The 23,508-nt window shown below is 37.8% G+C and overlaps 1 protein-coding gene across 1 annotated transcript in view; it reads right to left on the reverse strand.

The window, feature by feature from the left end:
* Positions 1-23,508, reverse strand: part of LOC118824279 (roundabout homolog 1-like) — a 288,995-nt gene that overhangs the window by 242,893 nt on the left and 22,594 nt on the right. The window contains exon 2 of the mRNA XM_036594306.1: positions 12,978-13,115. Within this exon, the coding sequence (XP_036450199.1) occupies positions 12,978-13,083 (106 nt within the window). The 5' untranslated portion in view covers positions 13,084-13,115. The remainder of the gene's footprint in view (positions 1-12,977; positions 13,116-23,508) is intronic.

The following is a 23,508-nucleotide window of genomic DNA, read 5'->3' on the forward strand; positions in this document are numbered from 1 at the left end:
ATTGGTAAATCATGACACAACTTTAAGAATTTAATCAATAACTCAGAATGTTTCAAAAATAGGTGCAATGCCAGCATATTGTCTTTGTCCAAAGTAAATCATGTATCTCCGTTTTTTTTTCTTTTCTACATCGTTTGAGCACAGCAGCTTCCCTTTACATATTCATAATTAACAGACCAATAGAAATGCTCCAAAATCACTTGGAATAAAAACTTTTTATATGGACTTACACTCAAAGTTAAAGTTTTTGCCCTCTCTTATAAAGTTACAATTTTGAAGGTACGATACAGCAACACTATGCAGAGTGTGTTAATTAAAAGTAAGACTGAATTAACAGGCAGAATTAACCTCTTTATATCTGCGTAAAAGGGTTAACTCTATCATTTGGAGTCTTTTGATCATTTGGTGTTGACCCCTTTACTACACTTAAATGTGCTGTGACATGAGTTATTCTGTATGCATGTCCACATTGGCCACAGTAAAACATAGCTGTGTGTACAATCAGAGGTTCCTGTGTGCCACTGTGTTTTCTAACACTATATCAAGATATATAGATGCACAAGGCTTTAGTGATGAATTCACTGTGATATTAGTACTGTGTTTGAGATCTATCAGTTATGCTCTCATTTTGAAGCCCCTACAGAGAAAGCCCAAGCTGACACCCAATATGGTGGAATGTCCTTTCACAACAGGGACGAGATGAGCCCTCTTGAGAATCCCTCCAGTCATAAACAGCACATGGCACAGTAGAGCTACAGTAGAGCTACAGACTTTTTTACGCTGATTTAATGATTTAATTCAGCAGCATCAACATGTATAAGGCGGCAGTTTAAAATAAAAGATAAATAAATACATGGACATAATACTAGTTAGCAGAGGCACCTGAGCAATGAAGCATAAGCTCCACTTTTAATCTGAACAAAAAATTTGACTTCCAGTGGAAATGCTGGGTTAGCATGATATTACATGAGATTTATGTCCTGTAAAGCAAAACTCTCACCTGTGATTAAGATCAGTGAAAATGCCTCACACTTTGCAGTAATATTTATTAAATGTAGAACAAAACTGTCACAATGCAGAAGAGTACATAAGAATCCTACTGTCACCAGATAGATGAGAAAAATATTGCCTGTTTCTTCTCCTCTCCATTTAAGGCAGTAAACATGACCAAAGTTAAAATTAGTTTCTCGAGACTTTGCCAGATTATGATGAAATAATGGCTTATTTTCTTGAGATTTTTACTGTTTTGTCAAAATAACAACTTTTCTCAAAATTATGACTAAGATTGCATTCAGACGGTGGAGTGTATCCCGCAAAAATGCATCTGAATGGGGAGAAACCCTGTGACAAGGTTTACAAAACAGAGATGCGGTGGAGCGGCTCTTTACAGGTGGGAACTTCAACACCACATTACACTAAATAAAGAGACCTTTAGCACAAACTAGCACTTATTTTCAAGGTTTTTTAGCAAACTTCTTGGATAGCAATGTAAAGGATGGTACATATGCCACTGAATTGTCATCTTTGAGCAGCTTCTTTTTTCAGTATAATATGCTCTGCTACTTTTGAGCTCAAAACAGTGGTTCCCAAACTTTTTACAGTGCCGTACCCCCTCAGACATTAAACGTACCCCCTCTTACATGCATATATTGCCATGATGCATATGCAGGACATTTTGGTTTGACTAGCATTGCATATTTCACACTAACATCATCCACTCAGTGCTTGAGAGCACTAAAACCACAAAACAGTGCTACAAACATACACTGTAAAAAGTGTCTCATCAGATCTACCTAAAAAAATGACTTCATGTAGTAACAAGTAAATTAACTAGTTTTATTCAACCTAAACAAATACTTTGAATGAATGATTCTTTCAATCAACGTAGTTTTTAAGTTGAATAAAACTAGTTCAATTGCTTGTTACTACACAAAGTATTTTTTTAGGTAGATCTGAGGAGCTTCTTTTCACAGTGTACGAAAATATTAATCACACCAGCTTCAAACTAATAACTTACACTAAAATAATAAAACTACAAACTAAACCGCAAACTAAACTCAAGCACATGACTAACAGGGCTACTTACTTCATTCACGCACACATCAGTGCATGATAAACTGAATTAACTCCACTGTCGTTTTTCTTCTCTAATACAACCTTTTATGATAAAAGAGCAAAATACCAAACTGATTAAATGAAATTGAGGCAATTAAATAAAGAATAAGGTCAGAATTTTTTGATGTAGCTCAAAGTCATTTGCCCCTGGGGATATGTGGAACCACTGGCTTAAAACAAGCTCAAAATCTTTAAATCCATGAAACAGTCCTTCCTACATTTAACTCCAAATTGCTGACATTATCACTGCTAATGCTAGACTGTATAGTTTTAGTATAATTTTCATACTAGGGCTATACAAACTGCCTGTTTTAGCACTGTAAACAGTAGCTGGGTATTTGAGAGAGTGTTGGTGGCTCAGGAGGGAAACACCCTTAGCAAACTCCTTACAGTTATGATTATTAGTTAAAGTGGAATTTTGATTTGTTAATGTCAAAACAGAATTTTGAATGTCATATTTCCTGAGTGCATTGTTTTTGTTACTTATTCTTAATTGAGAAGAAAAGCATATTCTTTATTAAAAGCAAATTTTAGCAATTATCTTGGGTTGGCCAATGATAAAAGTGGGTAAGAGTAGTCCCACTGGGCCCAGTCATAGCACAACAACTGAATCACCTCCTGAAAGTGCTTGTGTTCACTTTATCAAACTGTTTTCCAGCTCACAGGCGACGGACTGACAAGCTTGTTCTCATTTGTACGCAGTACAGATCTGGTGTTGTTCAAGCTTTGTAAATAGAATAATGAGTTCTGCTAATTCAATTAGATCTTTCTCACTCCCGTTGCCATCAATCATTTGCAGACACGCATGCACACCCTCAGACACATGCGCACGCACACACATGTACGGCGGTCTTCACCACCAACCCACTCTTCCACCCACACTCATGCGTCCATCTGCTGGGAGCTGCTGCTACTTCGCTCCAGTCATTTACAGCACACACACCAACCCAGACTGCAGCTCATCCTCTACATGCTGTAATGCAGAGAAACACTCGCCTGTCAGGAAAACTGCCTGGCATTCAAACAAGTACGCTCCACCGCTTCACTGAGGTGCAACCGAATCTCTGATTTTAAAGAGCTGCCCAGCAATGTAACTCAGAGTTTTCTGGATATTTTGCATGAGCTTGGATGAGGGATGTACCTGAATCTATTTCATACACGTACATGCTTTTCACCTCACAGAAGACAAAAACTGCACTTGGTTGTATGAATTTGTCAGTGGTCAGTTCTTTTATGCTCGAGCCCAGTCCAGACGTGAAGGTAAAAACATTAGTAATTTTACATTTATGCATAAACAAAAGGTTAAGATGTAAACGAAGTCATTCCGAGCGGTTTGATGTGAACTGCTCTGTTTCAGAGAAACCTAATGAGTCAGGAATGTTTACAGTGGTGGTGATAGGAACCAGATGTATGAAGAGTTTAATGCTTTTAAAAGCCCCCTCACAGAAAGCTGTTACATGAAATGATTATGATATGATTATGATTATGGATATGCTGCCTAATGCCTGAGACATTGTTTTATAATAGTTCTGAGAGAAGATTTCTGCTAATATTTTTATAATTTTCATATTTTCCACTAGTTTACCATTATTAGAATCACATATAAGAACTCAGAAGTTGTGTAGGTTCACTGGTCATGTTGCATATTTCATAATGTGGCTATATCTGTGTTGTACACATTGTGCCCCCTGGTTCCAATCGCCAAGAAATTCCAAGGCAGAAAGTCTCTTAACAATGCACCATCTTCATTTTTCATCAAAGCACAAGACTTTGTCTATATCTCTCTCTCTATATATATATAATATATATATATATAATATTATAGATGTATTAATCTAATCTGACCAACATTCAAAACTCTACAGTCTGCAAAAACTCAAGTTATGTACTGCTTATTTTTATATAAAACAGCAGCTTTTCATGCATTCACCCTTATCCTGTTTGACCAAATGAATTAACAATCTTGAATTTATATGCTGAACTGCAAGCCTGATCTGGTTGTATGAGCGACTCATCGAAAGAAATATACTTTAACTCTCAGATTTATTAAGTACTATACAATTTTATTGTCAAATCATTCCACTCTTACCACCTCCCTCTATAAATAAATAAATACATTGATACATAAATGATTTAATTTGTTTACCTACCTTTACCTTATTTTTTAGTTCAACTCCATATATAGATATAGATATTCTAAATGTTACACAGATACACAAACACACAGTACTACTCTACCTTGGTATATCATGGAAAATATACGGTAATGTTTCTCAGGATTTCAAAATAAGAGTTGAATGTAAGAGTATTAAAGTTTAAAAATGTGCACTTATTCTCCAGTCTATGTGGCCAATAAATAAAAAGAAAGCTACTGTTTTGAATGCACTGTTCTTGTGATGTCACAAAAAACACACTTTCATCCATGTTTTTTAACCTACAGCAGTTTAGCCCCACCCATTTATGCTGTTATAAGGAATGTTTCAGCCAGGCAGCCAGTCAGAACAGAGGTCATTTACATGCAAAATTTGAGTGCTTTGTTGATTTTCTAAGTGAAAATAAGTTAATATATTTTCTCCAAAGAACACATTTCTGCACACTGCAAAAGGTATGGCACATTTATATTTTATGTTTTATTGTTTTCCAATAAATATTGTGCACCAAACCGTACACAAGCAAAAAAAAAGTGTGCTTCCTGTAGAGTATGTGTTAACTTATTAGAACAGGGCTGTTCAAACTTTTGCATAGAACTGTATATCTATGTATGAATTTTGACTGTTTTTGTTACATAACACCACATAAATGCCATAAATTGACAACAAGGGAAAAAAACACAAGACAAAACGTATGATATGGCCCCTTAACAGCCTTCAAACTTCCAAACAGTAGACAAGAATGGAGCACTGTAGGCACATTCACTCCTTGCCAGAGTGTTCTAGCACAACAGAAATGGTGGCTAATTCAGATAAACGATGGAAGTGATGGAAGCGGAGTTTGTTCGGATTGCATGGTTGAACTAGTAGGACAATATAGGGCTTATCAGAAAATGCTCATCCATTTGTTTTCAAGTTCATTTCGCACATGTACACTCTTACGCTCACACACACACATGCACATGCACACGTCTCTGTTGGTGATAAACGCCTCTGGCTCTTCCTGGATATCGAAGATCATCATCTTCTTACCGCAGTGCCAGAGGAAGTAAAAAGGCATGACCGCAGCTGAAAGTTAAAGCAATGCCAGTCAGCCATGCTAGCCGTGTCAGGTACATTTGCAACAACAATGTTATCTAGGAACCTCCTCACCCTGGGGTAAATATGAAGATGGTCCAGATTACTGAGGCAGGCCCAGAGGCACCATGGGAAATGAAGTCAGTCCAGCTCACGGGTTCCATCAGATAACAGACATATCACTCTCGCGCTCACTCATAACCCTGGGTTATCTGCACATGGCAATATTTCATGAAGTGGAGTTCATCTGCACTTGCATCTCCTGCAGCCATTGATGAAAACCATCTGAGCAAACCTGGCTCCTGGATAAAAGGGGAGGGTCTTTTTTTTCAAAAAATCAAACTGCATCCAAGTCTGGAAGCCTTAATTAATGAGAAATGAATGAGAATGTAGGCTCTATCTCTGAATTAATGTAGAACACATAAGCAACAGAAGGCAGTTATTGCAGACGTGTAATTTTATGTTTATTACTTTTCAGCTGTAGCATATTAAAACCATTGGGGAAATTCTGCCATGTGCTTTCTGTGCTGTAGTGTTGATAGTTATGTTTTGAGGAAATAAAAAAATGGTCCTGATTTTAACATTTCTTGACTTCTGATTTTTGACTCAAAGCTATATATGGTAACACTTTATTTGCATGGTTCACTGTAGATGTTTTGTAGATGCTCAGTCTATTTTTAACTAACTTTTAACTAAATATCTACTAAGTGCAACTGACCTTGAAGTTGCGTGTGAGAGATTCTATTAGATCTGTCCCTAATCCTAAACTTCTAACCCTAACCTTAATGTTGTTGATAATGTTGGGTACATAACTTATATATATATATATATATATATATATGTGTGTGTATATATATATATATATATATATATATATATATATATATATATATATATATATATATATATATATATATGCATACCTTTGACATAACCATGCCATAAACATATAAATATGTCATGGCAGATGTTATAAACAAATGCTTACTTGCTCAGAACACTAAAACTAGAATAAATACTCATAACATTGATTCAATAAGTAGTGATGTTATGTATGTTAATGTTTGCTTAATCATTTCCACAGCTCTCCTTGTGGCAGTCCAGTAGTATTTGTGGTTATCATCCTATACTTGGTTTGGCCAATCAATGCTTTATTAACCTCTTAACAATTCAGGCTTATTACATACTGAGGCTTATTATTCATTAGCTACAGAGACTTCAATGCAAACTAATGGAGATATTCTTAGGTTATAGAAGTGCGAAATAATACTTTTGGCCCGCCAGTGGGCCCACGTCTTGTTCAGAGGTTAAAATAAAAAAAACTGAGGAGTAATCTGGAACCAAACGTCTTGTCTTCTAACCAGCTACTACTTTTTTGAAAATAAGAAATTCTTGTCACTATTTTACTATATTTATTAATATCTGCATTTATTCTCATGTTATGTACTGTTTTTCCTAGTAGAAACACACTTCCTGCAGAGATACAAGGTTTTTTACTTCCTGCTGAGATACAATTTGGTTGGGCGCCTAAGACTTAATATATAAATATTCAGGCCAGGTAACCTCAGAAGTAACTCTGATACACACACACAGACACACACACACACACACACATACCGATGTGCTACTAAAGCGGCTAATTAGAAGCATCTGTGCTGACACATAAGCTCTTCATTAGGCTCGCTAATAAGAACACTGTACCCATTACTTTACACACAGTCTTATCTCAAGGCCAGACTATCCTGCTTAAGCTCACACCAATCAAACTGCAGAAATAAAAGTTTTCAATAAGAACTTAACAAGATTCCGGCCTCTTTCACCAACACAGGTCACCAACTACTACTATTGTTTATAACCTCAACTGAAACACACAAAGATTCTCTGCCAAAGAGCTGCTGCAGAATAATCTATAATGAGAGCTAATAAGCTATGATAAAACTTCTATAGTGCTGTATAATACTTCTATAGTCGCCTTTAACACCTTCATACCTCCGTACAGTATTCCTGCAGTCCTGTTATACACTAATCTATAACACTTGTGTAGAATTCTGTAGTAAATTGTAGCAATTCTCCCAATTAACTTTACGATTTCCATAGAAATTCTTGTGGTGCAGATCTTTTTCATAAGCATTGTGCTTTACTTTATAAATTTGAGCTAATTATAAGCAAATCATATCAACTGCATTAGCACCAGCTTGTTAATTAGCTTTTTAGTGCAGCAAATTTGTACATCATTAAAGTTCTGTAGGGACAGAAGCGTCACTATAAGATCTGCTTGTTAGCAACATTACTGTGTTTACATGCTGCACATTACAGTATATAATTTAGTCTAATGTATGCACTAATATACATTCTGTCTCATTCTGGTATAATTAACAGTTTTTAACGACTTTGTCAGCTGATGTGCAGAGATGTAATATTACACTTCTGTAAGAATCTGTTACAATATCTATTACATAATATCAGAGCTTGTACATGAAATATTTAATATGATGTGCCTCTAAATGTTTTTGGCATTTCCGTCCAAAAGTTAATGACTTGGCTGCATGTGTAACATGGCAGTATGACTACTTGGACATCTTTCTGAGAAATACAGACAACATTAATCAAATTACTCCAGGCAGATTTAGAAATAATTATGCAAACAAAATATTTTTCAGTGCCATTAAATATTGCTGCGCTTTTCGCTTTAAGCTACATTCATAGAAACAGATTTCCAAGAACTTGCACTGTTTTGCCTGGTTGCTTCACGGAGGGTAAAAAAGGTTCTTGGAAGTGATGCTACAGAAAAAACGTTTCTAAAGAATGTTTTAACAGATCAATAGATTTTTCAAAGAACAATTACAATGTAATGAATTACATGGTTCTTCTGTAAAAGAAATGGTTTTGTATAGAAGCAGGAGAACTCAAAAAACCTGAATGCATAAATGGTTCACTGCATGGTTGAATGTTTCATCGCTATGACCTCAACAACCTGTTGTAGACGGTTCTTTAAAGAACCTTACACAGCATCAAAAAGGGTTCAACTATTGTTACTGTACATCCAAGCCATGAACCACTTAAGCACTTTTGTTTTCAAGAACATACGTAAAAGGAGATGACTGTGCTTTCAGAGTTCAGGTGTGATATTTGCTGTATTCTCCCTCCTGTCCGTTCAGCATGCCGTCCGTAGCTGATTCCTCAGATCGAGCATAAACATGCATTTGCATAAACACAATTGTAATATATGCATTCCTTTTTTCACGTACAACACTGAAGGTTAAACCACTCGAGCAAACGCTGAATTTCAGGAAAATGGCCGTGCTCTGCCCCAGCACAATCAATTTTAACGGACCTGACATCTGTACCTACAGTGAATTTCAAACCCTCTTTTTATTTCTGTTCTAGCCCGAGGCCTCTCTCGAAACTCAAGTCCTCCGTCACACTTTTTTATCTTTCCATCCCTTTGCCATCACTGGGAAGCTTGCCAAGATGAAGCTTTCTTCAGCAGAATAAACTCAGACCTACAGCGCCCAGCGAAAAGTCACTTCACAAGTAGAGCCGTAGTTTCCCCATAGTTCAAAAACCTGTATCTGTTTTCATCCATATAAAGGAAGGAAACTTCAGACACACAGTGTTAACGCTTCTGGCATGTCCAAAAAGGCTAACTAGAAAAAGTCCAGTATTTGCATGATCAAAAGTGGCTCAGACTGAAACTGAAATAAAAAAGAAACAGAGAACAGAACAGGTAAGTTGAAGTGAAATGTTATATAAAACATGTTTAAACTGTAAAATTTACCCCTAAACCCAAATATAGTCAATCTGCAAATATACTGGCACTGTCAGAATAAAACTTTGAATCTCCATTTTTGTCTAATTTGAGAGTTCCAGCTTACAAAATGGTCAAAATGTCATGATGAACAGCCTAATCTAATGGTTCAAAATGACTTGTTACATTACCTTACATTTTTTTCTTTTGCTTAAAAAGTAGTTCTGCACTGGAGCTGTGAGGCTAATGTAGCTAACAATTAGGATCATGCAAACTGAATGACTACAGTTTCCTTTGGAATTACTGCAGGTTCTGTCCAGCTATCTACATTATCATACACTTGCTTCAAACTGTGTCGATTTCCTTTTTAATCCAATGTTATCCCTAGTGTTGTCACTGTCAATTCCACCTACAAGCTAGGCCATCTTCTATCACACACAGAGCATGAAGGCTAGCATGTACTTCCTCAGAGACACATAAGGCGCCACCCCATCGTTTCAAACTGCAGATAACACAACATCACTGGACAGCTCAAATTGCTTGGAGGAGAACACTAACTGCCAATTCTGTTACATCCCTTGCATTGGTTAGGATTTTGCTAAGTGATGGGGACACATAAGATCATCCAACGAGGCTAATTACGCTGTCTTGGACTCCCTGCCACTGACGTGCGAGTTCAGTCTTCCAATGAGTGGGCCATATATGCTTGCACCACTTCGGTGCTACTGTTTTTAGCTATGCTACATATGTTTTTAGTTTTATATTTATCTGAGATTACTTCACCTCTAGATGTGGTTTGAGGTTAGCGTGTAGCATGATTTAGGTATATTGATCAAGATGCTAACTGGTACACAAACTTAGAGGAAAATTGTGTTTTGGCTAAGGTGTTACTTATACTGGGGCATACATCAACAATGTGATAAGTCTCTAAAATAAAGGCTACGGTTAACTTCAAGTTCAAAGTGATCTCTTTAACACATCTATCTATAGCAGTACAGGTTCACTCAGCAGTAGGTGGATAAATGAGAAAAGACGACTCGCTCCCAGCCCTCTCTTTGTGACAGGCCATCACTGCCAACGACAGCGACCCTGTACTATATGAAGTTGGCCTTTCATTTAATCCCTGCTTTGGAGACTCTCCAGGTTCAGCTCATTACTGCTGAAGGACTGGGGGGAACAGTTTAACTCTCTGGATGCTTCACTGCATCGACCGAGGGCTGCAATGTCCACAGGTATTTGTTCTCACCATGTGTCTATGCATCTCCCTAATTAGGTTCCCTTCTTTCCCGCTTAATGAATCGGCTGGTGCAGCGCAGGGTTAGAGCAAATATATAAAGATGCTGCAAACGTTGTTGAGTACCAAGGGCTGCAAATCTTGCTGTTAATTAAAATGACAAGTTCACTATTCTGGAAGAATGGGGCGGTTTTTGCTCATTGGATGATCTAAGAACTTAAGGGAGCCTTTAATTCTCAAGCTAAATGAATTCCTGCTACTGTAATCTTTACATTCACCACTTGTAGTGACTTGACAGCACAATCGCTCTCTTTTCTTCAGGTTCCTTTCAACAGTCCATTTTCATTATGTATATATAGAGAAATGTCTGCTAATTCTAAGAAATTTGCCCTTGTTTCATTCACTTATCTATTCACACAGGTGCAATTCGCCATGTTACAGAGAAGGGGGGGATGCTCAATCCGTCAAATTATGGTACGAGCCATTATGCCATTTAGCAAATGGGCAAAAAGAGACAACCAAATCAGATAGATATCTGTTCACTGTAGCACCAGTGAATGAGGACACTATTGTGGCACCTTTTCAGTGCACTGTATTGGGATCCGACTCTTCTAAAGCAGCAGGACGGCAATTAATGAGCGCAGTAGTGAGTGCTTAGTATGTAAGAAATGACTTCAGCCTCAAAGGCTTTGAGCCGCAGCGCTGCTTTCTGTGTCTCTGAGCAATGACTGACCTCCATGCGGGCCAGAGATAAAAGCCTATTCACACTCTCCCTGTGACGGATGCAGTAATTACCTTTGCCACAGAGATGTGCTAGCATGTGTGCTATACTACGCGATATTCAGGCCACTTCTCTGAATCAATGGCCTGAGCCTGAATTGAGGGGGGGTCTGCCTCTGTATGTGTGTTTGTGTGTTCACACCTGCATGTAATTATAATTAACCATAGTTTGCTCTACTTTCATATGTCATTAGCATTACACAGAGATATGCTAGCGTGTGTGCTAGCATGTGTTTGTGCTTCAATGTGATATTTCGCTCATTGAATCAATGCCCAGAGGTTGATGGAGCAGGGGTACTTGTTTTTTGTGTGTTCACACATGCGTGTGATTTTAATTAGCTGTAGTTTGCTGTACTTTCAGATTTCATTAGCGTTAGCGGTCGACAGGGCTGAATGGAGTAGTTAGCTACAGTGCGTGGTTTATTTAGACAGTGCGGGGGCAGGGAAATGGATTTCACTGTTAAACCTGGCGAACGCCGGCCGAACCTATTTGTCTTGTATCATTTCTGCCAGAACAGCAAACAACACAGTGACTGCCAACAGTCTGTGTACATCAGAGACATCCTGCTGTCACTTTAACTCATGCTAGCTCAACACGTCAGCAGCAAACACATTGCAGCACCTACGTGACTAGAGCAAGAGAAAAAAGAGGACATTGCCGGATAGAACTAGAGAAGGAAAATTAGACGTATAAGTTATAACCTTTCTAGCAGCTATGACTCAAAAAATGAAAACAGATGGGAGCAAATGTAGTCTATGTGTAATGTGGCTGAGGCCTGCATGTCAAGTGCTATTTCAATAAGGCAGCTCTCTTTTCAGGGGATACCACCATGTGTCTACATATATAGTGCCAGTACTTTTATTGTAACAGCTTTTTTGTTTGTTATTTTCTCTTATTAATCAAACTGTCTAGACATCATTCCGCTCTACTAATGTCAATTAATGTTGCTCTCTTTGCACTGTACTGTCATTATCCCTGCTACCTCTTATACTTGCATTAGGCACTTTCCGTGCATCTTATCATTATTTCGGACAAGCATTTTATTGGACTATTTAAGCTCCTTCCACAAATGTGTCTTTTCATAGCAACTGTTGCTAGGTAAGACAAGCTCTACAGAGCATTTGGCAAAAATGCCTTTGAAACTAAAGGAATTTACAGTGCACATCTCAGTTTTTGCCAAATTTAATTTAATATACATAACTTTTAATTTACAATATTAAATTGCTATGCTGGATTATGTAAACAAAACTATCAGGATGGAAATAAGTCACATAGAATTTGCCACAATGTTAATGTTAGCTTTAAAAAAAGATCAACGTCCACTCACATACAAAATTAATATAATTTGAAATTAATAACCGCCTCAAGTTGCAGATGTTTTATAATAAGTTAGGCACAGCAGGTATATTATTTAGAATTTCTCATTATGTTGAATAAGATTTTGCCAACATATATATATATATATATATATATATATATAAACACTAACGTAGAATCACTGCTTTTTGTGTTTTCTATCACTATTTAAAAGTTGTATGAGGCGTCCTTTATTGCTGGATGCACTGTGATTTGTTCTGAGTGGTCATTCAGAGGACAATTCTGGACGGTAAGTGTTTTTCATCAGTGTACCAACCAAAAGTGACTGATGGGTGGCTTGTTTTCCTATTCATGATTTTTGTTGTTCAGAAAGGCAGTTTGTGAGACAGACAATGTATAAACCTATGAATTTTCAGATTTGTGAGATCATGTTCTTTACATGTCGAATAAATGCAAAAAAGAGTACTGAGAAATCATGTGATTAACAGAGAAAAGCAGATTAAACGGGAGAAAAAAAATTCTGTCTTCTTCAGCACATACAGGATCTTTCCTTACCTGCAGCGATGGATTCTTCTGGTGGCTCTGAGCCAGCTAATCCCAGCAGAGCAGCGATGAGGAGAAGAGAGACGCCTGACCATGTGACCTGCATTCTGCTCACCATCCCAGCATCACCCTTCACACACCCTTCTTTACCTACAGGAGCAAAACACAGTCAGGAGCAGTCAAAAGTTTGGACACACTTAGTTGCACAAGGATTTTAATTTCACATTTACCAATGACAATAAAGAGGGAAAAAATCAAGACAGCTCATGAAAAATAAAAAAAATAAGAGCTAATTAACAGAAACCAAAGCTCCAACCTCAGTGCAATACTTATACAACTTCCACCAATTTTGCAAAATTTAGGCACAATTAAAATTGTTGTGGTTTAATTTGAAATGGTGCATTGCTGAGAAACCTACAGACTCAGATTTCTTTACAGTGGTGTGACAGGAACCAAGCGTCCTGATATGTAATGCAAATATAGCCATTTTATTTGCTACAGTAAAGGAACAGTACATGTACATACTTCTTCTGAATATATGTGATGTTGATAACTGATACATTTGAAAAAAAGGTGCATTTTGCCCTGCATGTACCTCTCCGCTATAAATGTGTTTTAAAAATGTGTTTTAGGCCAAAACATTATTACACAACTATGGTAAAACAACGTCTCAGACATCAAGCAACATGTTTGTAACTATTTAATGCAATAACTTTGTGTGAGGGAGCATTCAGAGCCATTAAACTCTTCAAACGTCTGGTTCCTATTAGCAGCACTGTGAACAATTCTGACAGTAAGTTTTTCTAGAATGGAGCATTTCACCTCAAACCACTCTGAATGACTTTCTTTACGTCTTACTGATGTTATTACATAGAAAGTTAAAGCAAATCAGTATCAGTAAAGTTAAAACAATTATTAAGCAGCATCATTGAGTTTTAGACGGGGGAACGACCTTCAATTAAGTAACCGTCACATCCCTAGTGGACATGGAATTTTAAAATGATGACAATGTCAGGAAATATTGCAGAAAAGACCAGAATGTGTATTGAAGATGGGGACCAAAAGAAGCATAGCTCAACAAGTTACCATCAGAGTGATAATCACTCTGAACTCTCTCTCTACCGTCTCCTGATGAATGATGTGTTGCAATGCCTGGGGCAACCCATGCTGTGGTCAGTAATTATCTATATGCATATTCCTCCAGACAGCAGTGTAACGCTCAGTAATGACGGGCTGCGCTGAATTCCAGTCATCCCGCTCTTTACGCTCTGTTCTATAATGCCTTTTTTACAGTATTTTAAAGACCTGTGGAGATGAATGACAACTTAATTCCACTAAAGCATTCTAAAGGCAATTTGGAGCAGAGAGGGAATGTGAATGAGTGGTTAGTCATGAGAGCCCAGGCAGAGAGAGAGAGCAGAGATGAGAGTTGAAATTGACAGTGGAGGCAGAAAGATGGATGGAGCATGAAAAGAGAAGCCCACCCATCAGAGTGTAACTGCAGTCTGACAGACTACCTCCGATCTGATCTGGACATACTTTTCCTTAGAGTGTGTGTGTGTACGAAAGCCAGAGAAAAGCAGGCTCACTTTTCTTGTCATGTTCAACAAAGTGTTCCGGACTTTGTAGAGTACTTTTTACAAATGCTACATGTGTCATTTTCTTGAAATGAAAGAGGAATAAACATGAAAAAGAGGTTACTACGGTTAACATTTAGGTTAGGTTTAGAATATGATTGCTTATAGGAACACAATACATGCAGGACATTATTATTACATCCTTACACCCTTCATTTTTTTTAATGTCCAGTCAAAATGGCCATTAGTACATTAGTAAGTTATTCTTTGTTCAGCTTCAGCAGAAAGCAGGAAACATGTATTTAACAGGAAATTACACAGAAGCCTCAGCAACTAAATATCAGATCTTTTCAGTATTTTGTGCCTTGATTACAGCTTTTATTCTTTTCAGAAGACGTGCTTTCAGTTTTTCTAGGAAATCTGCAGGGATATTTTTCCACACCTCCAAAGTTCAGTCTTAGAAGTTGGCTGCATTTTCTGCTTCTCACAACCCAAGTAATCAAACACATGAAGTGATGTTGAGATCTGGACAGTAGACAATTAATTGTTCTGAGAATATCAACATCAACAACATCTTTGTTTGATTTGCAAGTTGTCTTTTTTATCCATTTCCTTTTCTCAGTAAGGGCTTCTTGTCAGGTACACATCCTTTGACTCATAGTGTTGAGTTGTCTTCTCACAGTGGAAGGATGGACAGAAGCACCTGTGTATTTTTTCAGGTCTGAGCAAGAGTGGAGCTTGATTTTCTCCCCTCTCTCAAAGATGAAAGATTAGCAGGTCCCGCGTGGCGCAAACATCTAAGCATTGGCCCTATCACCAGGTAGGATGCCCCCATCTCCCCCATCACAACGCGATGCAAGTCAGTACAGGCATCTGTTAGCTGACATAACAGAACCGGTGGTTGGCTTTCCTCCATGCGTGTTCGCCCTCCTAGCACTGGTGGTATCATGTGATTGAGGGAGTCCTAACTAGCCGACAACAGCAATATACATGTACACACACCCTTATATGTAGGGGTGCGGGAAAAAATCGATTCTTAGATGCATCGCGATGCGGACGTGAACGATTCTGAATAGATTCACAAACGTCAAAAATCGATTTTCTAAATATTTAATTTATAATGTAATGTTGACGGAACGCAAAAGGCAGAATTTGGAAGTGCGGAAGTGCAGCGCCCGGACAGTCTGTAGTGGCACATAACAAAAACACTACTGGATGAGCGAGAAATCCGACTGGCTCCCTCTGCATTAAAGCCAGGTTAGATCAGGAGTCACAACCCAAATGTTAAGAAGAGACATTCTGTCCTTTCAACAAAAATCAAACCACCTTGGGAGCCACCTTAAATTTTGACTGAGGCGCCGAATGTAAATGTGGCACCATTTAAGGTGGAACAGGAAAATTCAAAATTTCAAAATCTTATTTCACCGTAACTGCGCATTTTATCGCAGATGAGTGGCAGCAGCTTCTCGTGCTCCAAACAAGAGCACTGAATGAGAGCCTTCTAGTTCACTTGCCACATCACTTCCATTTGACTTATTAATAAAAGATATTGGAAGTAAATTCATTATGGATCATTACAAATACTTTGCTTTAACATTACCAAGTCCTCAGACAGTAAGAAAATAGAAATGCTGTATAGAAAAATAAGATGCATCGATAATCGTTTTATAATCACATCACAGCCCTCTGAATCGTAATCGAATCGAATCGTGAGGTGCCTAGAGATTCCCACCCCTACTTATATGTATTATACATATGTAGGTACATATGTGTAGGTACTTAAATACACATAATACTCATATATGTATAAGACCCCACATCCTGATATAAAAACAAATGTGTTTTTGTCTGTGTGTGTATGAAAGAGTACGGTGTTAAAATGCACAACACACATGGTTTCATGTTTTACATCCTCCTGTGGACATTTGGTCTCCATTAAAAGCTAAATATATGACCACACACACACTCACACTGTCCCCAGCATGTTGCCTCTCTGTGTGCGCAGCCCACTCCCCAGTTTGGTAAATCAATTAGTGTGGATCATTTGGCTTTAGAGTTTGGTCACACTTCCTTGTCGGCTTCAGCAAGCACTCCCCCCAACTGCATCCCTGCAGACTAGAGGAGCTCCAATTGGTTTTACTGATCAGCCATCTGTGAAGCAAACTGTCTGCCCGTTTGGGCAGCCTCTGCTATCACTGTCCACAGTGCGCCGATTCTACTGCTACTCTGTGGGAGTTGCTGTCCTTCACTTTCTTTTTGGATGGAGATGGAGACCGCAAGATGTTCACTAATACACCAAGAATGAGCATGAGCTCTTGGAGATGAAACTTCTTCAGAAAGTGAAAAAGCCCAAAATAAAGCTCCAAAATCGGCAGACAAACACTTGATAATTCTTCAGTCTTTTAGCTTTTCCTTAACAGTCAATACAGCTCATTCATTTTTCTCCCAATGTGAAAGAAAATATACTAAATAGGTCATCAAATATAAAACACAAGTGCAACAGATGGTACTCGCTTCAGAGAAGGAAAAGTATATAAATGTTTTAGAACTGTACTGTTTAATAAATGCACACAGCAAATTTTCTCTTTATGTTTGTTTTTAATGTCACTCAAATACTGAAAATTTGAAGGACAGCACTTTTCACTTAGTCACATTCAGTGGTATAAAGTGTGCTAATATCTTATTGAAACTGCAGCAGTTCAAACATGTGCCTCTTTCCAGGATCCTACATAATAAATATGCAGAAGTGATTTCCTGTCTGTATATTCAGTCCATGCTGCCCACCTGGACAGAAAACTACAGACCATCAGACACAGTGAATGATGTGCCTCTTAACATGTCTTGCTTGCAAAAGAGGTATGTGGGCCCACAGAAGACTTCTGGGTATAAAGCGCAAGTAATTTATGCTGCGGACACTGGGGACGCTGGGGATGAGTCCCCTTTGCTTTTTGAAATGTTTGATTTTGTCCCCATGACTTTTTGAAAGTGTAGCTTCTGTGTAAAACATTTTATACAATAGCTCAATGCAGAAACCAGTTCAAATACTTTCTAAAAAGACCTTCTAAAAGTCTAAAAGTCAAAATCTAAAATGGTAACTTCAAAAACATTATTAACTTTTAATGTATGTTAATGAATTTTTTTTCAAGCAATGTTGGAGTATTTCAGTTGGTCCATACATTATGCTATGCTCAAATAATGTACAGAAATAAAAAAAAATAATGGGGATATATGTCCTTTTTGGGGTATTTTGCAAAGGTAACTATTCAACAAAATATGGTGTAAACTGTTTTATTTCCATGTCATCTACATGGAGTACTGTTTGCTGAGGCTCCTCACTTTCTGATTGTGATCTATCAGCTCCTTTCTGCACTACTGTGCTGCAGAGAAATCATGATGTATGTGCCTTCAGTTACATACTGGAGACATTTTTATCCACTCTCTTCTGAAATCTTGTATGTGAATTTTACAGGGTAGGTTGTATACCCCCATGAAAATTGTGGATACTGATATTTTATGCTACAGAGTTTACTAAGCATGGTGTTTAATTTAAACAGTCATTTGCAAAGTTTGAATACCCATAGTTGATTAATTGTTTTGTTAATTTTAATTTAAGTGAGAAAGTAACATAATCTCAACAGTAAACAAACGTATAGCATTTTTTCTGCAAATTGTAGTGCACAGTTTCTATTTTAACATATTGGAATAAAACACATACAATATAAAAGCACAGACCACATGTTTTTTCCCAATATGTTAAATTCAACAAATTAACAGTAAATATGCATTAAAATATAAATTAAAATATGTTTCTTTTCAGTGTGTTCTCTGTAGAGGATGTGTACTTTTTTAGACTTCAATAAAACATGTCATTTGAACAGGGGCACCCAAACTTTGCTTATGACAGCATGTGCATGTAGCACAACTATAAAGTGGGGTCCAAATGTCTAAGATCTGTTCTGCTTTTTTTAATTTAATGCAAAGCTTTTTCATTACAAATTATATCATCAGCTTAATTTGAGTGAAAAGTAGAATCTCAAACATGAGTAGTAGACATTCAAACATGAATTTCAGAATCTCTTGGTAATTGAGACACACAATTTTGGCCAAAAGCATCTGATGAGTAGATCAACTCTGCCTGAAAGTCATTTAAACACAGATTTCACCATCAATGGAAGAGAACCTGATATTTTTATACAAAGCTTTTTGTACCTTAACATGATCAATGTCACACATTTGAATAGATTTTAACTGTGACCTACAAATAGTGCAGAAACTTGAATATGATGGAGCATCATGTGCATCATATGCATTCAGTGTTGTAACGTGTAAAGGAACACTCCAGCGTTTTTTAACCTAATCTCTGTCTGCTTTATGTGTAGCATACGGTTGATTACCATGGACAACAGTTTTCCTGCACATGGACAAGAACAGAAAACCCACTCACTTAAAACACCCTTATAGTAGAAGCTGATGGGATGAAGTTTCAGCACCTGCCCACTGGCTTCAGTTAAAGTGCTTTTCGAGTCAACTGCTTTTCTGTTGTTTTTCTAAGCAGAGAGAAAAAGCATCAAAATAATTGTTTGGCAATCAACCATACGTTACAGACGCAGCTGATAGAGATAAGGCTAAAAAATTTGGAGTATTCCTTTATTGTCTGTCTTGTACCTGAAGTGCTGCATATTTCTTTCACTCCGTGTTGTCTGCTAGCGTCTGTGTTTAATTACGGTCCATGTCTCATGTAACACCATAACCCCAGGAAACTCAGTTCATTCTTAATGGATATGGCAGAAAAACAGACCCAATGTACGAGCTTGCGTTCACCATCTAGGCTAGTCTTTCTCACATCAGAGAGCTTTATAAAGTGTTTATATATAAAAAAGTAATGCCTGGCCCTCCAAACAGCTCTTCATGTTCAAAACAACAATGGACTGAGAGGGATAAAAAGACTCTCAGTAGCTTTTTAATGTCTGTCCTCACTGCGCTTTCAATGTGGCATAATGAAATACAGGCAGCATCTAATATGATGCCATTGAGAATATTTAGGGTTAGTTTTCTAATCATGTTACCACTGTTCCTAGTAGGGGTGTCACTATCGGTCATACTAATAACTGAGAAAATCGACCAATTATTTTCTAAAACAATCGAGGAATAAGAGAAAAACAAAAACAGAAATAACTGACAAATTATGCACAAGTTTCAAAGAATCCAAAAGTTCACTATAAAAATATAAAATGCTGAAAATATAGAAATAATATGTGGAAAAATGCATGTAAATGTGGGTCTCCATCAGAGAGAGCAAAAGGACAATTAAAAAAAAATGTATATTAACCCCTTATATGGCCAGGTCCTACTAGCAGACTTCCATTTCACACTATAAATCATATATCACCACTTAAATGGCGATTCCACCAAACTTCCAAAACATCTGCATAATTAATTTGTTAAGAGGTAAACAAACTAGTTCAGAGTTGTTTGATGTTGTTAGATGTTCCCTTCTAGAGAAACTTAGCAGATCAGAATCATCTGCAGTGATGATGATAGGATTAAATGAAGCACTTAATGCCTTTTAAAGGAAGTTTCTATAAAAAATGGTTATGAATACCCTTTCTGATGCCTAAGACATTGTTTTACAACAGTTTTGAGAGAAAATGTTGGTATAAAACGCTTTTTAATAATTCTTGATGGACAGGTACATGCAGGGTGTTATAGAAAAACATAGTGCCCCAAAATTCATACTTTTTTTATTTATCATTATTAGCATGACATTAAACTCCTCAGACAAAGCTGAAAGTCCCTTCATTACAGTATAAATGTGGAAGTCCCTTCATTACAGTATAAATGTGGTCCTAGAAAATCAACCCTTAGTGGACAAGGCATGAGCAGGTCACTGCACCGGAAAACACAACAAAATAAGACCGTCAAATATGCCAGAGTGAAAGTGAGGCAGCGTTTGAGAATGTGGTGTAAAAAGCAAAGAAAGCACAGGAACAGCAAAGCTGGTGGCTTCTGTGAAACGAATCAAGCCAAGCATCGGACTTAAATCCCGCCATCAAAGGCGTTCCTCATTTTTAGAAGAAGAACGCAGCATCCTTCTGCGTCTGGGAAGAAAGCCCAGAAAAGACGTAGAAAGAAAAAAGTTAGCTGTTGCTGTCAGCGCTATAAACCCGACGTAACTGGCAATAATTAGCTCTCCGCAGCACCTGTCTGTGTACAGGGAAGCGGCCCATGGGCTGATTAGGGCTTTGAGCTACAGTCTCGCAGTGAAGCTCTCTTTAGTCCCCTTAATCCTTCCCTCTCTTTGATTTCCCCGCCCTCCCCCCTTTCGCAGCGGTGTCTCTGAGCCGGAGCAGTTAGACCTGTGCTTTTGTCTAGCGGAGCAAAACAACTGCCTGTTCTCTCCCACAGGCTGGTATGATGAGCGAAATCACTCAGCACTCTCAAAAAAATGTTCATTATTTTTCATTTGCCTGATAAATTTTTAGCTTCTTTCGCATTCTATCTCGGCCTTTACCACCTCTAGTTTCCGATGCAAACACCCCAAGCCTTTCTCTCTTTGTGTCCTCCACATGAAAGAGGCAGCACAAGACTGAACCACGGTCTGAGAAAAGACAATGAATATTCTACTGAGTGTGAGGGTTTTCTAAACAGAGAGGCTTGTAGGTGTTTAGGTGTTACATCCAATGCAGGAAGCTGAGAGGTCTGGGTGTAAACTGTCAGGCCAGGGGTGCCCATACTTTTGTGGCTTGAGATCAACTTTTTCCGGTGGACAGGTCAACGTGATTTACCTTTAAAAAAACTTTAATGCATTTCAGTGGCCTATATTGATAGTCAGCAGTCTCACCAGAAGCAGTAAGAAAGTGTTGAAGTTTGATAGCCTGTTTGAATGAGGTGCGATCTACCAACATGCACTGTGCAACTGACTGGTCGATTGCAATCGATGTATTGGGCACCCCTGTATCCAGCCTCATGGTGACATGATATGGCATCAGAGAATGTAACGATACACAGTTCTCTCAAATGAACCACAATGCAATACAGTTCAACTGAACATGATTTGCAGATCAATATGAATATCTCCAATTATCTCACAGAAACATAAAACCTGAAAAGCTTGAAAAGAATTTGAATCAATTGATCTACTCATGATCTACCCACAAATGTGTTCTCTCGTAGCTGTTGTGGCAAGGTCAGACACGCTTTACTGAATATACCAAATCCCATTTAACCTAATGAGAAATTGTTCCAGTCAAAATACTTATATTTAGAGTGTGTTATTCATTTCAAATGGTATTTATTTTGCACACATGTGACAGGTACCACTGTTAGGATAGGTGTAGTGTAGTTTTGCTTTTGTTTATTAAATAATTGATCTAACGTTAGAATGGTGGCAAATTTGTCTTTTCCAACTGAATAATTACTCTTTTAACAAAAGAGGGTTCTATATAGTCCAAAAAAGCTTTTACGACTGTTATGGTTCTAAGAATAGCATAGGATTCCTTGAGGTTCTTTTGAGTGTTTACAGCTCCATGTGTAATCATAGCCTTTACTGGAGAACTCTCAAAGAACCACTTTTTAAGGGCAGCTAATGTTAAAACCACACAGTCACCTTAGTATGACATTTCATATTCAGTGTGAGTAATTTGCAAATTTTTGTTTTTACAAAAACTATTAATTTCATTTTTGTCACAGTCATCCGTGGCCAGGAGTGCTAGATAACCGGCCTTGCTCTTTCTGAGTGGGTGGGATGGCCCTCCCTCTTCCGCCATCACTCAGCACAATGCTAGCCTATGTGAGCCTCTGCTAGCTAATGTAGCAGAACTCTGAAGTTAGTGTTCCTCTAAGTTTGTTGAGCAGTGAAAATGATGTGTGGCTTCATGTGACTCAGAAGAAGTACATGCTAGCCTTCACTCTACCAGATTGGCAGCATTGTGTGATAGGGAGAGACCTAAGTGACCGGTGCAGCTGGACACGACTAAATTGGCAAGAGGTTATTTTGGCCTTTCTTCACACAAAACTGTGTTTCTATGAATGCATAAATGAATGAATGAGGGAGTCAGTAGATGAACAAATAAATAAAAGAATAAGAAAAGGCTTCTTTCCAAATTAGTAATTGAACATATTTGGTACACACAGATATCTGCAGAAAAATGATGCGTCAGTATAAATATTTAGTTGTACCCCTAGTGAGGAATGCAGGCTTCACACTGAGACTACTTTACCCACAACACCTCATTAGCATAATTGGATTAACCCTCCAGCACACACAGTCAATGACTATGAATCACGCCTTTTCACTACAGCTGCTACGCGGACACGCTCATACACAAACACTCACATGCATGCAGGATATGTAATTAATAGTATTAAATCTTATCCTGGTGTGTATTCTGATCCAGAAGTGAGCGTCAGAGAGAGAACAGGAAGGCATCTGGTGAGAATGAGTGAGCAGTTACAGCGATGCAAGAATGGATCCCATTAGAGAAGACTGTGAATAGCAACAGTGACATTGAGACTGATCAAAGAAAGAGAGACTGTAGTAAGAGTGAGAGTTACTCATTAAATGTAGTATATATCAAAGGCAGAGTCTTATGGGAAAATGTGACAGCCACAGTGTGGTATTTCACTTATGAAAACTGATAAATCACTCCAGTCCAATTTCAAAAACACATTTTACTAGACAACAATAAGATACAGTTTTCTGTCAGGACAACGCATGTTCACTATTATGACTGGCTAACGCAGCCATGTCATGCGGCCATATTTTAAATGAGCTTGAAAGCATTCAATAGTCCAATTCTGAATCCCTTGAAACTCCCGTCATTAAAGTTTTTTGAGTCTCGTTATGAAACCCCAATCCAGGAGTTGTACTGCTTTATATACTGTGAGTGAAATGTCAGAAATCAATCAAATATCGGTAATCTAATCATTACCATTATGTATTAGACCAATGGATGTACCTATGACTT

Source organism: Colossoma macropomum, unplaced genomic scaffold (genome assembly GCF_904425465.1).
Source record: "Colossoma macropomum unplaced genomic scaffold, Colossoma_macropomum, whole genome shotgun sequence".
Classification (NCBI taxonomy): Eukaryota; Metazoa; Chordata; class Actinopteri; order Characiformes; family Serrasalmidae; genus Colossoma; species Colossoma macropomum.